Source organism: Clarias gariepinus, chromosome 9 (genome assembly GCF_024256425.1).
Source record: "Clarias gariepinus isolate MV-2021 ecotype Netherlands chromosome 9, CGAR_prim_01v2, whole genome shotgun sequence".
In the NCBI taxonomy this organism is placed as follows: domain Eukaryota; kingdom Metazoa; phylum Chordata; class Actinopteri; order Siluriformes; family Clariidae; genus Clarias; species Clarias gariepinus.
The window spans coordinates 19,125,640-19,141,842 of NC_071108.1; the positions used below are offsets into that span (position 1 = coordinate 19,125,640).

At 37.7% G+C, this 16,203-nt stretch overlaps 1 protein-coding gene across 5 annotated transcripts; it reads left to right on the top strand.

Annotated features, from left to right (window-relative positions):
* Positions 1 to 342: 342 nt before the first annotated feature.
* On the top strand, positions 343 to 15,731 carry cdc14b (cell division cycle 14B). 5 transcript variants are annotated; one of them, XM_053504102.1, is made up of 15 exons: positions 345 to 796; positions 2,071 to 2,161; positions 2,274 to 2,349; positions 2,501 to 2,593; positions 3,016 to 3,092; positions 3,174 to 3,240; positions 3,352 to 3,414; positions 3,522 to 3,609; positions 3,703 to 3,933; positions 4,686 to 4,824; positions 5,857 to 6,016; positions 8,198 to 8,298; positions 12,965 to 13,081; positions 13,213 to 13,429; positions 15,096 to 15,731. In XM_053504102.1, the coding sequence occupies exons 1-15, from the start codon at positions 694 to 696 to the stop codon at positions 15,108 to 15,110; spliced, it is 1,638 nt and encodes a 545-aa protein (XP_053360077.1). In that variant the 5' UTR covers positions 345 to 693; the 3' UTR covers positions 15,111 to 15,731. The 5 variants fall into 5 exon arrangements, with proteins under 5 accessions (XP_053360082.1, XP_053360077.1, XP_053360079.1 ...); XM_053504104.1 differs by lacking the exon at positions 13,213 to 13,429 and adding an exon at positions 14,900 to 14,965; XM_053504103.1 differs by lacking the exon at positions 345 to 796 and adding an exon at positions 1,512 to 1,827.
* Positions 15,732 to 16,203: the final 472 nt, after the last annotated feature.

The window sequence follows — 16,203 nt, forward strand, 5'->3', positions numbered from 1 at the left end:
TACACAAGGTGGACAAACAATTTACTTGTATTTAAGTGGCCTAAAGGTGGGGCCTAATACCAGTTGTGGATCTATACCACACACAGTCACTGCTGTGCTAAGAATAATCCATCACGCAAATAATGTCTGGATAGAGGTGAACCGGTAGTGATCTCTCTCTTTCTCTCTCTCTCTCAGCTGATGATGGAGAGAGTAAAAAGAGGCTGGTAGAAAGAAATCTGCATAGGAACAAAAGCGCTACAGAGTAACGGCCCTCTGTGCTAATGGACATTATCGGTGTATATTTTACAAAGTCGCCATAGAGCGTGCCACGCCCCTCACACCCGGGCCACACCCCTGCCTGCCAGGAGCTTTAAAGGTGTCGCACGTAGTGTTTGTTACTTTCTATAGACTGTATCTAAAGGTGATAAAGTTTATCAACGCAAGTTCAGCATTTTCGTGATCTCGCGTGTGGTGACGCGGCGGAGTTGTTGGCGCGATGACGTCACGTCGATAGGGTTCTGAAACTTGCCCTATCGGTGGTGGGAGACAGAAAAGCCCTTCGACACCACGGCTGAAGTGTTGAAGTATGATTTAGCATTTATGTCGACGTTATTTTGGAGCACGACGGATAACAGCAGCGAGACAACGCGGACTTTGCAAATACGGGTTTGAAATGGGAGAGATGAGCGCGTGTGAGCGAGTAAGCGAAGCATGAAGCGTAAGCGCCAGCGGCGAGCTGAAGCGAGGAAAAGGCTCTGCGCTGCAAAGAGGGAGGAGGAGAAGCCCAAAGCTGACATTTACCTCAGGATTACAGGTAAATTCCAGCGTTTAGAGGACATTTGTGCTGCCAATTTAGCAAGAAACCGCCATTCGAAGGCCTTGTGTCGGTAGTGACTCAGCGAAGAACACGTAGTTCTTAAGCAGGACAACCTACACAATAGCAAATCCTACCAAAAGGCTATGTGAAGTTAGCTATGGTGTAAACTTTATGCATGATATTTATTGCATGTTAAAAATGGAATTAAAAAAGCAAGGTGTGCAGGCGGTATATTATTAAACCCCAAGCTGTTTAAAGGATGAATTATCACTCTGTTCGTGATGGCTTTCATTTCGATATTAGAGGTGCTGTTGTGTGTGTAAATAAATATCACAATGTGCATGATGGAACTCCTGAATCAATTTTGCTTCTAAGACGAAACGTAGTTTTTTTTCTATTCGTTGAGCTGTGCGCTCCATCACTCGAAATAAATTAGAGGGTTCGAGACAGAACTAGTTTTCTGATCGAAGCTTTGAGTCCAGTGCTCTATTGGCTGGCGGAAGCTTCTCTCCTTGGTAACGTTGCTCGGGTAGCGTGCCAATGAGAATGTGCTTAACTTCAAAATGTAGAGGGCGGGGCGTAAGTTGATTGACGCTTCAGCAGCATCTCTCAGCCAATAGAATTTGAGTAAAGGTATGGACTAAAGAGGGTGAAAGTCGTGCTGGCGTATAGTAGAAGCACGGGCGAGATTTAAATCCTGTTGTTCTGGGCGGATATCATGAGCTTGTGCTGTGTGTAAAATCTGCTGCACGTATGTTGACGCAGTAGCCTATAGACTAGAAAAAGACGTTGGAGGGTTAAAGTTAAGAACAAGGACTTTTTTTTTTGTTTCTGTAAAAGCGGTTACATTGTTTGGTTCGACTTGTTATTAGTGGCAGTCTTTGTTAACTCGTTGTAGCTACAAAGTAGTTTTTCGTGCTTGGACATAAACTTTACCGTAAGCAAAGCTTCGAGATTTCACTTCATCTTTCGACTCAGAATGTCTAAAGAAAACAGCGACCCTGCTAACAGCATTGAATTTATAAAAGGTGAGTTCTCACCTTTAGGCTAATGTGTACACCGAGATTCAGAGTCATGCTGGAATAAGTGAGTATTTTCTTTGTCCGAATGGTGCTCGGATCTCAGTCATGGAGCTACTTCCGGGACGCGAATTCAAATCTGCAGCAGGCGCTTGCCGTGTTTGTTTTCTCAGCCGTGTGGTTTTCCACAGCACGCGCCTGCAGATCATCTCCACAGTTGTGTTAATGAAGCGATCTGTTTCTGAATTGCAGATCAGCTGTATTTCGCCGTCCTAAATCAGAAGATCAGGAGCACTCCTGAAAGACACTGTTTCTGCATCGATGAGGAATTGTCCTATGAAAAGTAAGCTGAATTACAGTTAAATGGTCATGATAACGCTATAATGATGTACAGCAAAAGATCCCCCCCCCCCTGTGTTTCTATATAATTTCCATACTTTTCTTCATGTAAACAGCTTTTATGCGGACTTTGGTCCCCTCAACCTGGCCATGTTTTATCGCTTCTGTTGCAAGCTCACCAAGAAGCTCAAGGTAATCAAGGTTTTATTACTTTAGGATAGTTATTAAGCCAGACCTCTCACTGTTTAGCAGTTCTATCTTTGTTTATTGTATTAAAATACTAAAGGTCACTGTAATTACTTGGAGATAAATGAGTTGATAAACTGTTTTTTCTCCAATGCAGTCATTAGCATATGCCAAAAAGAAGATTGTGTTTTATACCTGTGGAGACAGAAAGAAACAAGCAAATGCTGCCTATTTAATAGGATCATATGCTGTGAGTATTTCATAAAGTGAAGTCTGTTTATACTGGTTCTAAGTAGAAATAGCTCATGCAGCTAGGGAAACCTGATCCATTGGCAATGTACAGTACATGTAATTGGCGTAACTATATGGAATTGATTTGTTTACTACTTTTAAGCCATTTGCTAATCAACTGAATGTCCATCATGTTGTGTTTAATACTCTCATTTAGACATGGAAAATACTTTGTTTGATGGTGCAACTGTTACACTCCTGGGGTGTGCTAAAAGGAAGATGTTCACAATGGCTTACGTTTGGAGAACATGTTTGCTTAAAATTAGAATGTGTTAAACAAATCATTTTAGAAGCATTAAAAGTTGATAATAGTTTGTACAAAGTTTAATTGTTTTTTTTTAATGTAGGAAGGCATTTTTATTGTTTTTCTTTGTAATGAAGGTGATGCATCTCCAGAAAACACCAGAGGAAGCTTACAGCCTACTAGTCTCCAGAAACACTAATTATCTTCCTTTTCGGTAAATACTATTTTCCATCAGTGTTTTATTTGTCTGTAACAAATTACAGGTTTACATTTTTTTTTTTTTTTTCTGTTACAGAGATGCTTCATTTGGAACATGCATGTACAATCTGAATATTCTTGATTGTTTGCGTGCAGTGCATGAGGTAATCCTGAGCCTTGTTGTAATGAATTGGCACATGTAGTTTATGCACATTGTAATATATGCATCTTGTGTGTTTTTTTTGTTTGTTTGTTTGTTTGTTTTTTTTTGTTAGGCTTTGCAGTTTGGCTGGCTGGATTTTTCTAACTTTGATGTGGAAGAATATGAGCATTACGAGGTGCAGTGATCCTCTGATTCTTCTCTCTATGTACTGAAAGCGTAGATGGAGGGAGCCCTCTCCTGCTTTTTAAAAGTGTAAATAATTTAATGCAATTTGTTTCACAGAGAGCTGAAAATGGAGATTTCAACTGGATTATTCCTGGAAAATTTTTGGCCTTTAGTGGTCCACATCCAAAGAGCAAAATCGAGAATGGTAAATAAGGAGAGTCTAATTTTGGTAGCTAATAATGGGGGTTGTTATATTTTGGCAAAACACTGTAAATATTTGGTTTACTGATTTCCCCAGGTTATCCACTCCATGCTCCTGAGGCCTACTTCCCATATTTTAGGAAACACAACATCACCACTGTCATACGGCTAAACAAAAAAATGTACGATGCCAAACGGTTCACGGATATGGGTTTTGACCACCATGATCTTTTCTTTGTTGATGGAAGCACACCTAACGATGCCATAGTCACCAAGTTCATAAACATCTGTGAAAATGCTGATGGTGCCATAGCTGTTCACTGTAAAGGTAAAATGCAAGCATTTTAGGTAATTTTTAAGTTAAATGTATAATATAACCTAATAGACCAGGGGTCATCAAATAGACCTGAGTTTGGCCCTAGCAGATCATTTCATCAGAATAAACCCAAAATACTGTAAAATTACCTTTACAGGTTTAGGGGAAACAACTGGCTCTAATTTAGTGAACCTAGTTACTAACCATGAAGCTACTGTAAGAAAAGTGCGTTTTGTAGCAGGTTATTGCTTGCGGCCAATCATATGCATTCATGTAAATTATTTACCAAAAAAGTGCTCACTGAAAGAGTTTTATTTTTTAAGTAATATTTAAAAAAATTTGTATCCTTAGTATGATTGCTAAAATGACTATGGTTTGTTTAAGGGATAAAAGGACAAAAGAATAATGTGTGAAGATGATTAGACAGAGAAATAGGCATTTAGGCTACATTTCAAGTAAAAAAAAGAAAAGTCTCATCTATTCAGAATCTATAATGCTAATTAAGTGTAACTTGCTAATGTGAAACAGAACCATAATTTGACTGTTTTCTCCATTTAGTCATATACTTGCTTATATCTAAATATTTAACAAGTAATTCTATGTTAAAGGACTGACCCAAATTTAAATTGAGCACCCCTGCTTTAAAATAAATCATACTTCAAAGCCAATGCTTAAAATGTTTAGCAAAAACAAAGTAAATTACCCAATAAATTTGATGAACATAATCAAATGTATTTGTAAAAGTTATTTTGTTTTTGTTTCAGCTGGCCTGGGTCGCACTGGAACATTGATAGCCTGCTATTTGATGAAACACTTTAGACTAACTGCTGCAGAGGCCATCGCCTGGATCAGAATCTGCCGTCCTGGTTCAGTGATTGGACCCCAGCAGAACTTTATTCAGGAGTAAGTAAGGCTATGCTCAAAGGCAAAGGAGGGGCGGTGCTTATTTTACCATGTTTATACAAAATTTTTCATAGATTTCTATTGTCTACCATAGTTTGCTGAAATGTTATATTCTATTTCTCTGTTGCTTACATTACAACATTACAAAGTGCTGCTGACTGTACAGTGGAACCTCGGATTACGAGCATAATTCGTTCCGGAAGCAGGCTCGTATTTTAAAACACTCGTGAACCAATTTTAATGTCCCCATTAGAAATAATAAAAACTCAAATTATTCGTTCTACATCCCAAAAAAATAAATACATAAAAATAATTGACACAATATAAAGTAAAAAAAAAAACAATTAACATGCACTTTACTTAAAAAAAAGTAAAAATAAATCCTGACAGATAAGTGTTTCCGTTTGTGCGCGCAGGCGCTGTGTGTGTGTGTAATGTGCGTGCACACACACAGCACATTAACGGAGAGACTGTTTTATTGGGAAAAATTAGCAAGGAACATCGCTAGTCACACTTGTGTAAGCGCATACAAACGGAATCGCTGCTGTAAAGTAAAAAAAAACAACACTGCGCACTTTACCTTAGAAAAAAATCGCAACAGATCAGAGTTTCTGTGTAAGGCAGAGTGTGTGTGCGCATCTGTATCGGCTTCCCACACAAACACACAGGCACACTCTCTATCGTCTCCCCTGCTGGGTCTTAGTGCTTGCAGAGTTTCTGTATGGCAGAGAGTTTGTGTGTGTTTGTGTGCGTGTGTATTCACCCAGCATAAGAGACGATTACCTACAATTCCGCAGCTCAAGAGAGAGAAAAAAAGTTGTGATCACGTGACGCTCGGCGTGAAAACAAGAAGCGCATGCGTGGTACATGATACTCAGTACTCATAAACCAAGACAATGCTCTTTTTTTAAGTCTAATTTAAAAAAAAAAAATCTTTGCTCGTTGTGCGGAACACTCGTAAACCACGTTACTCATAATCTGAGGTTCCACTGTACTATTAATCAGGTACAAATTTTCCATGGCATCTGACAGAAAGCAGTCAAGCCTATGGATGGAGGGAGACTTGTATCGACAAAAGCAAGCTGAGCAGGAAAATGGCAGGAACAAAGCAGCTGTTACAGGAATATTGTCTGGAGTAGATGACATCTCAATCAATGGAAAAAATAAGAACACTTTAAAAAAAACTGAAATGGTGAGTATCAGTTAAAATATTCGTGACAAAATGTCATGGGAGATAGAGCAGTGACTGGAAGAAACCTGTGCAATTCTTTATTAATTCACTAATTCTACAGTCGTGGCCAAAAGTTTTGAGAAGTACATAAATATTGGAAATTGAAAAAGTTGCTGCTTAAGTTTTTATAATAGCAATTTGCATATACTCCAGAATGTTATGAAGAGTAATCAGATGAATTGCATAGTCCTTCTTTGCCATGAAAATTAACGTAATCCCAAAAAAACCTTTCCACTGCATTTCATTGCTGTCATTAAAGGACCTGTTGAGATCATTTCAGTAATCGTCTTGTTAACTCGGGTGAGCATGTTGACGAGCACAAGGCTGGAGATCATTATGTCAGGCTGATTGGGTTGGAATGGCAGACTGACATGTTAAAAGAAGGGTGATGCTTGAAATCATTGTTCTTCCATTGTTAACCGTGGTGACCTGCAAAGAAACACGTGCAGCCATCATTGCGTTGCATAAAAATGGCTTCACAGGCAAGGATATTGTGGGTACTAAGTTTGCACCTAAATTAACAATTTATAGGATCATCAAGAACTTTAAGGAAAGAGGTTCAATTCTTGTTAAGAAGGCTTCAGGGCGTCCAAGAAAGTCCAGCAAGCGCCAGGATTGCCTAAAGAGGATTTAGCTGTGGGGTCGGAGTGCCACCAGTGCAGAGCTTGCTCAGGAATGGCAGCAGGCAGGTGTGAGCGCATCTGCACGCACCGTGAGGCGAAGACTTTTGTAAGATGGCCTGGTGTCAAGAAGGGCAGCAAAGAAGCCACTTCTCTCCAAAAAAAAAACATCAGGGGCAGATTGATCTTCTGCAGAAAGTATGGTGAATGGACTGCTGAGGACTGGGGCAAAGTCATATTCTCAGATGAAGCCTTTTTCCGATTGTTTGGGGCATCTGGAAAAAGGCTTGTCCTGAGAAGAAAAGGTGAGAGCTACCATCAGTCCTGTGTCATGCCAACAGTAAAGCATCCTGAGACCATGCATGTGTGGGGTTGCCTCTCATCTAAGGGAGTGGGCTCACTCACTTAAAAAAAAAAAACACAGCCATGAATAAAGAATGGTACCAAAACGGTCCATGGCCTGATCTTAATCCCATTGAGAACTTGTGGTCAATCCTCAAGAGTCAGGTGAACAAACAAAAACCCACTAATCCTGACAAACTCCAAGAAGTGATTATGAAAGAATGGGTTGCTATCAGTCAGGATTTGGCCCAGATTGAGAGTATGCCCAGTCGAATTGCAGAGGTCCTGAAAAAGAAGGGCCAACACTGCAAATACTGACTCTTTGCATAAATGTCATGTAATTGTTGATAAAAGCCTTTGAAACGTATGAAGTGCTTGTAATTATATTTTAGTACATCACAGAAACAAATGAAAGATCTAAAAGCAGTTTAGCAGGAAACTTTGTGAAAACTAGTATTTGTCATTCTCAAAACTTTTGGCCACGACTGTGCAATGAGAACTAGATAGTAAGTGAAGTTTTTAATAAATTTTGTAATGTATTTTTTGCACTATAAATACTAACATAGGGAAATACCATGATCATCTGATAAGTCACAGAACGTAGGTGCCGATTCATTTGTTATCGCAATTCTGTCATGATTTTATTTTCTATTAATTATTTTTAGAATTTGTTACAATTCCAAGGAACTTTTCCAAATAATTTGCCCCTGCCACACAGGATGCTGTGATGCCTGCCAATATGCAAATAATTTAGAATTATGGAGGAACTGCAACATTTTTACCACCTTAAATGCAAATATAGACGAGTTAAAAATAATTAAAAAAAAACATTTGAGTCAGTGTGGCGATGCATGAATTGCCACACAAAAGAACCACGATACATAACTGAATCAATTCCCCCCTATCACTAATAACTTTATTAATACCTGTAAGAATGTTTTTACACATTTAGTCTATTAGATTAACTACAAATGACCTTTTAATACAGTACTGTGCAAAAGTCTTGAGCCAGCCATCATTAGGAAAGATCTTTGAGTTAGAAGGTGCGTCCAAATCTTTGACTGGTAGTGTACATGTTCTAATTTAATATAAAGAAATGAGTGGTGGCTCAAGAGTTTCTCATGGCACTTCAATATGAAATAAACATTTAAGCCTGAAAGAGTGTGTAACTTATCTTCAGTATAGTGACGGAGAAGAGGAGCACAATGGCATCACTCAAGGCGACAAACTGAGGGCACTAAAGAGCAAACGGCAGTCAAGAGCATCCACAGGTTCTTTATCGTAAGTATTTCCACCTGTTTACTGACCGAATACCTTATTACTTTAGTCACCTAGTTCCATTAAAAATGTTTCCCATCTGCATATTTAGCTCTAAGATACTTATAATTATTTGCATTAGTAACAATATAAATGGTTCTGATTCAGATCAAGGTCAAAGACTGAGAGAAAAATGTTGGTAAAATAAAGCATTATGTATCTGCTGATTTATGTCCTGCCCCATGATTATCCTTTACACAGGGCTACTAATTTCTTTTAGATTTGTGCTACATGACTAGTTCCAGGTATGAAATCATAGACATTGCCATATGTACGTTGTCTTGTCATATTCACGACAACATTTTACACTGCAGAACATCACGCCATTTTTCTGAAAGGTTACAATTTAACGCAAAAATCGTCATACTGTGCTATTGTTTAAGTATAAAGGTATACAATAGATAGAAACCATATGCTATAGCCTTCCATAGCTGTACAGTTTATATAATATTTCTACACATCCTTCTTTATCACATAGAAAAATTAACCCAGATCTTTAATGTGTTAAAGCATTTAACTAAATTTAAATTGAAGACCAAATAGAAATGTTGTGGGAAAGTGGCTTATCTCTCGAATAACACTTTCTGTGCAAAGCCCTCTGCGAGTCATTGCACCTAAATATTGATAATCTTTTGAAATTCCAAAGTTCTGACCATGGGTACCTTTTTTTTTTTTTTTTTTTTTGTTCAAGGAATTAACATAACTTTTTCCCCTTTCATCCGAATAATCTACATGCTGCTGTTATGGAGTTTAAAATCAAACAAAACTGATGTTTGAAGGTGTACAATTAACTGACTATACTTGTTAAATACTTTTTCTCATATTAAGTTTGCTATTAAATTTAGCTTTATTGATTTTAAAAGATGTTGTATTAAACAAGCCTGTGAACCCACCATGTAAAGTGAGATCGCTGAGGTGTTATATTTAGGCCTGAAGGGAAAACTGCTTCTACTTCAGAACTCAAATCCCTCCCCTCTCTTCTCTTATAACATAGCATATTATCTAACATTTTTACTAAAATCAAAACCTATTAGTATGAACATATTAGTTGCACGATGCCTTGCGAGTATTCTGGTGTGGTGGCTATATTCAATATACATTTTTCTTTTGCATGATGGATTCATTAATACTATAAATGCATGGCCTTCAGAGATCTAACACTGCCTCAGACATTCATCTTTACCCCCAGCACTGCAGGCTGGATCAACTTAACTATGTATGTTCTAAGAACTTAAAAAAAAAATTGGTGTGAAATTTATTCTGTAATTGTGGTCCTAATCAGTAAAATACTACAACCATCCAGTCACTGTCTACTTAAAGAGCACCACATGTACACCTGCTCAGTTATGCAGTCATGTGGCAGTACAGTAAATAAAATCATGCAAATACAGGTCAAGAGCTTCTGTTAACATTCACATCAGAATGAAGAAAAAAGTGTGAACTTTTTGACTTTACGCATGGCATGGCTTTTGGTATTAGATGGGTTGGTTTGAGCAGTTCAGACACTACTGATCTCCTGTGATTTTCACATAAAACAGACATCTAGCCCAGTGGGGGAAAAATCTTGAATGTATACTGTACAAATGTGACATTGTGAGATTACAATAAAGCAAATGTAAGAGTGTTACACCTATTTCTAGGAATGGTTTACTATTTTTATGTTTTAAATTGTCTTATTCTGTTGATGGATTATTTTACTATTTTCCCCCAACAGAACAGGAACATTTGAAAACTTAAAAGTGTGAAATGTGTCCACATTTTTCTTCATTCTGAAATGTGTTGCTCTTCACTTGTATTTGCATAGTTTTATGAGTTGTTGATGTTTGTGGTTGTATAATAGCAGAAATGAGCAGGTGTAAGTGACTTTCTCTTTAAAGTGGACAGTCAGAGCAAAGTATGAGTAGGGCAGTATATAATAAAAAAAATGGGCCTTGATGCAGTCTGCAGTGAAGGAAAGAGTATCGAAGCATTTTGTATGGAAGTGTATTTGTCTCTCCATTCTTATTTTGTTCTATTTAAACTGTCCCTCCCTCGTGTCTAGATGGCTGGTAGCTATGCTGGTTTCTTCACTTTGTAGCCTTGTCCTGTGGTGGCTGTTATTTGGCTTCCCCACTTCCGTCTTCCATTACTGTGTAGGCAGGTCGGGATTGTAAGTGAACTGTCGTGCCTGTACCACTTACACCTGTCTGGACTTGGAATGCTGTAAGTGTGTTCATGTCTCTTCTGCCTCCATGATTCCAACTTTCCGATTTCATCACGGTTTCTTAGGAATCAATCAGCAATTTCATAATGGGCTAAGACTCGTGTCATTCTCTTTCTATCTACCACATGTAGTTTGTTCTCAGTATTGGATAAACCTGATTTTTCCCCTGTAAATCCCCCCCCCCTAACCCCAAGGTATGTGTGACATGCAGGGGTTGGTGGTTAGATACAGAAAACTCATTTCAGACACTCCTGTCAGTCGTTTATGGTGCTACAGGTCCATGACAAGATGGTAGCATGGTTTACACAACTTTCTTTATACAGATTTTATTACAAAAACTCCTAGAGTATTCTCCTGAAGTAAAATTAAGCATTACTTTATGCTAATCACTAATACACTAATACACAAGTACACACACATGGTCCATAAGTCTAAGCTCTTTACAAATGTATACTGCCAGAAAGTTTTTATACATTTTCAAGTTTTTCGCAATCCTTTTTTTGAAAATTTAATTTTTTTATCAGTGACATGGTATAACAGATGTTTGGCATTTTGTGTTAATTCATAAAAAAAAAAGGTTAAAGACAAATATACCATTTGCATAAGTATTCAGACCCATCACTTTGTACTTGGTTAAAGCACGTTTGCCTCAAGTCTGCTTGTAAAGTGTGCGACAAGCTTGCCACAACTCAAAAGTTTTTTTCCATTCATTTTGGCAGTATGCTCTAAATAGTTGCCTTATTGAAATGTAAACCGTTGCCCAAGCCTGAGATCCTGAGCACTCTGGACATACTCAGCATAGCTCTTTAGTTTTCTGCATCCATTTTCTTCTATACTGACCAGTTTACTAATTCCAGTTGCAAAAATGCATCTTCACAACATGAAACGACTGCCTGTGACTTTAAAATAAAAGACTATTAATAGAAAATAAATATGAAAAATAGAAAGCAAATTTCCTGGTTCCAAACAGTTCAATCTTTGTTTCACCAGGCTAGGTCATGGTCCAAGAGTCATGTTTGGGCTTTTTGGGAAACTCCCAACAGGCTGTCATGTATCTTTTAGTGAAGCATGGCTTCTGTTTGGCCACTGTGCCATAGAGGGCTTATTGGTGTAGTCCTGCAGTGATGGTCGCCCTTCTTTAAGACTTTATCTCCACAAGGAACCTCATTTGGATCTCATTTGGAGTGACTCTTTGGTTCTTTGATTATTAAAATGATTCTCCCCCACAGGTCTACAGTTTTCTCAACCTCATGGCTTTCACTCTGACATACACCATATACTGTGAGACCTTTTATAGACAGGAGTGTGCCTTTCCTAATTATGTCCAATGAAGTCCGTTGATTATTTTCACATGGAATTCACACATAGAATCAGTAACTTAATTTTTTTTTTAATGTTTTATATTGTGATTTTGTTTGTTAGCTTATGCAGCCTGCTAGCACATCAGTAAACCTTGATAAAATTAATTAATGAACATGCTGACATCTGTATCGTCATTGTCAACTCCACCATCTTCTGTTAGTTAAGGAATTCCTAAGAAAAGTTTTATTTTATGGCGGCACAGTGGCTTAGTGGTGAGCACTTTTGCCTTACACCTTCAGAGTCAGGGCTCGATTCCCGCCTCAGGGTCTGTGTGGATGAAGTTTGCATGTTCTTCCCATGTTTGGTGGGTTTCCTCCATGTACTTCGGTTTGCCACAGTTCAAAAACATGCAGACCGGGCTAATTGGCCTTCCCAAATTGCCCATTGTGTGTTTGTGCCCTGTATACAGAATAAAGCGGTATAGACATTGAGTGAGTGAGTTTCCTGTCATTAGCTTTGTGAGAGCTTTTATTGTCACTTAGACCTTAGTGGTAGGATATAGTTTTTTTTTATGAATACAGCCTCTGATTTCCTTTTTTTTTTTTAAAGATTTGGGTTTTTTTTTTTTACCCAATTTTTTGTACTCCTAACTGGAATAACAGAAATGTGTTCACTTTGTCATCCAGTGATTACAAGTTTTTCATTCCCAGGGAATGCTACATACATACATACATACATGCTGTATTCTGGGAGCCTAAAGTATTCTTATCATTCTTATCATTCTTATCATCGCTTGTGAGCTCACGCAGGGAAAAGAAGGTGGATAGCACTTTTCTCATTCCATAATGGTTTCATGGAAGGCTTCACATCCCTCACGAGGAAGCATGTTAGCCTTGTGTCCTTCCTGCTTCGAAGCTGTCATTGGGAGGGGGTGGCCTTAATAAGATGGGGTGGGTATTGGATATGACAAAATTAAGAAGGTAAATACATGGAACTTTTTTTATTTTTTTAGAGTGGCTTTACACAAAGCAGATAGTCAGTTTCCACTCCCTAGAGTCAATTTAATCATAAGATCTGTATTTGGAAGATCCATGATTGATGATTTTTTATTTATTTTTTAAACAGGGTCATTCTGCAATCAAGTGAACAGAGTTGTAAATCTGTAAAATCACAGAGTCCCTCGGATACAGTGGATGTTAGAAAACGAACCAGAACCTCACTAAGCTCCAACAGAGAGCGCAGGTAGGTGTTTGTATGATGGCCTAACTAAAAAAATTAAATTGCACTGACATGTTAAAACAAGCAAACTCAACGGTCTGATTCAACTGTCTTACATTGAAGGTGCAAATTATATTTTCCCTTCCTTTCCACAGCCTGTTAGTACATTCCAGACTTGCACGGTCTTTAGGCAGTTTGCCTCTAATGACCAGTGAAAAGAACAATGAGTTACATGAAGTTAACTCAATGGCTATAGATAGAATGAGCAAGAAATCAAACATTAAGTGCATAATCCCAATCAACAGTGAACCACTTGGTCCTTCTATTCCTTCCTCAACCCCGTCATTTGTTCACAGCCTGAGTATCAATGTAGTAAGTCAATAGCACCATCACAAACTGGCTTCTTTCACAGTGCTTGACTTCCTGCATGACTTTCAGTCCTATCAGCTTGCATTCAAAAGCTTACATCTGTTCTGTTTGACCCGCTTAACGGATTTGCATTTTCCAAATGATTCCATTTGGAAGTATGCTTCTCTTGCAGTTAGAAGCCATAAAAACTACCCAGGATTTACACCTAGTATAACGGTTTTACATAACCCACATCAAAAGTATGCTTGTTATCAAGAAATGCTATACAAGTGTTCATGGATTATTGATAAATAAGGGTAGTTGAAGTTGCACCAACTCTAAATAAATAACAAAGATAAAGTGAGACAATAGGAGAAAAAACATTTATTTATTTATTTTTAAATGTCATTGTATGGCAAATCACTTTCATGATTTTAATGATTTAGCATAAAACTTGCAATAGAAGAAAAGGCTTGCGGTCTGATGAGTTGAGACTGACCCAATTCAAGAGCGATGCAGTGTTTCAAACTAGCAAGGGAAGCTCCTGAAATGATACAACTGCGGTTAATCTGGAGTTGCTTACGTTGGTCAGGTGTTGTCTCAGCAAAGTTGTATGGCAGCAAAATGCCAGCTGATGATCAAGGTATCAAGCTAAGTTGGATTTTTTTTTTATAGAGCACAGGTTTAACACAACCGTACTTGAAAATTCACAACAACAATTAAACACAAATTTATTATGCAAAATACTTGCACAACATCACCCAAATGCTAATGAGTAAAAATGTGTATTTAAGCTTGATTTAAAAACGTCCAAAGATGTAGAAGCTCTGATATGCAGTGGTAACCTGTTCCAGAGTTTTGGGGCAACTACTGAAAAGGCCCCATCACCCTTCGTTTTACAACGTGAATGAGGGATGGATAATAGTAACTGATCATTAGATCTTAAAGACCTGGAAGCTGCATAGGGTGTGATAAAATTGCAGATATAGTCTGGAGCAGAATTATGCAATGCCTTATATGCAAAAAATGCATAAAATAAAATTGATGGGAAGGTATCCCATCAATGCTCCCCCACAGCCCCCACCCCACCCCTGTCTGATGTCCTAAGCATATTCCCGGCCTCTAAATGTGAAATAGAGGTTCTGGGGCATAAGAATCATTTTCACCTTGGCCACCAGAATGAACTCTATAAAATTTTGGTGTGTTCACCTTTGTTTGGTCAGGCAGTGTAAGTCAGTTTTCGTTGCACAGATGTAGGATTTTTGTTCTGAGTCAAACGACTCCATGGATTGTTTCTGGAATTTTGATCCAACTGGTCATTCTCATAGAAGCTCAAGAGCTCAGCATATTACTGTCCCACTGCTCAATTTATGGAGTAAGAATCTTTTCTTTCTCAATCTCAATGCTTTGCACAGCAAAATGGATTCCTTTTAATGTTATAGTTAACAAAAATTTTTCTTTTTTTTTTTTTTTTTGCTTGAACACTTAAAACAGAAGAACTGTTTCCAGAGGAAGGAAAAAGCTGCACTCTTTGCACTCATTGCGCTTTACAACACTATGGTATTTCTTCTCTTTCAGTCTCTATCCCAGTTCTTGGCTTTCTGCTACATCTTCAGCCTTTAATCTTTACACATTTTTGTAAAATACTTGTTTTTCAAACTGTTAATTTGATGTTTCATTCTCTTCACAGTCCTGCAGTACCTAAAGCTAGAGCGCCTCTCCTGCGATAAATGGATTGTTTTGGAGACCACAAGTCCAAATAGCTTGATAAAGATAAAGTGGAAAACATTTTTTTTATTACTATTATTCCTTTATTTTAAATATTTTATTCCTGTGAAGTATCAAAGCAGTCTAGTTTCGTCAAACGACAGATTGTATTGACAAGCTTAAATAACTTTATCTGCAAAAGACATTTTGTGTTTGTACAGAAATGTCAGAAACAATGGATTTTTTAAAATATCGATATTATTAGAAATGTTAAGTTTTTTTTTTTTTTCCTATATTAACATATTAGAATCATGAGTCAAGGTCCTTGTAGAATGTAGCCTTGTCATTAGTATGCTTTCTTACTAATGTTTTGGCAGCTTGGTTACCTCTGTGCCCTGCTAAAATCTGAAGGCTACTGTGAAACTTTCATTTAAAAATCTGTATTCTACGGCTGAACGCTATGTGTATAGATATATAAATATTTGATACATCTGAAAGACTTGTACATTTATACATGTAAATACTGTGATAACCTTTGGGTAATTCATGTACACTTATACTTCCTATTTTCTTGAGTACCCTAATATATCATGTACTATAAAGCTTGGTTTGTAAAGGATTGGAGTCATCCCATTGCTTTTTTTATTGATTTATTTTTAGTAACCATTTTATCCTGGCCTGAAGTGGAAATACAACTTAAACGAGGCCAGACTATTGCAGGACACCATACACACATGCACACGCGCACACACACACAATCATTCATACCTAGGGGCATTATTGCAAACCCGCTACACCTATGGCCTTGTTTTTTGGCGAAACATGAGGAATCTAGCACCCAGGTGGAGGTCCACATGCATAAAGGTATAATATATTGTAAATAACTTCACACAAACAACAACTTATGCTGAGGATAGAACCAGGGACACTGAAGCTGTGAGGTGAGATTTCTGAATTCTCATGCACTTTAAATCCTGTATGAACTTCTAATGTTGTAGATGCTAGCCAACATTTCTATCATCATTAAGCTGATCTTAAGACATACAGAAATTGACTGGTCTCTTAGTCATTAGATATTTTAACTTTTTTCT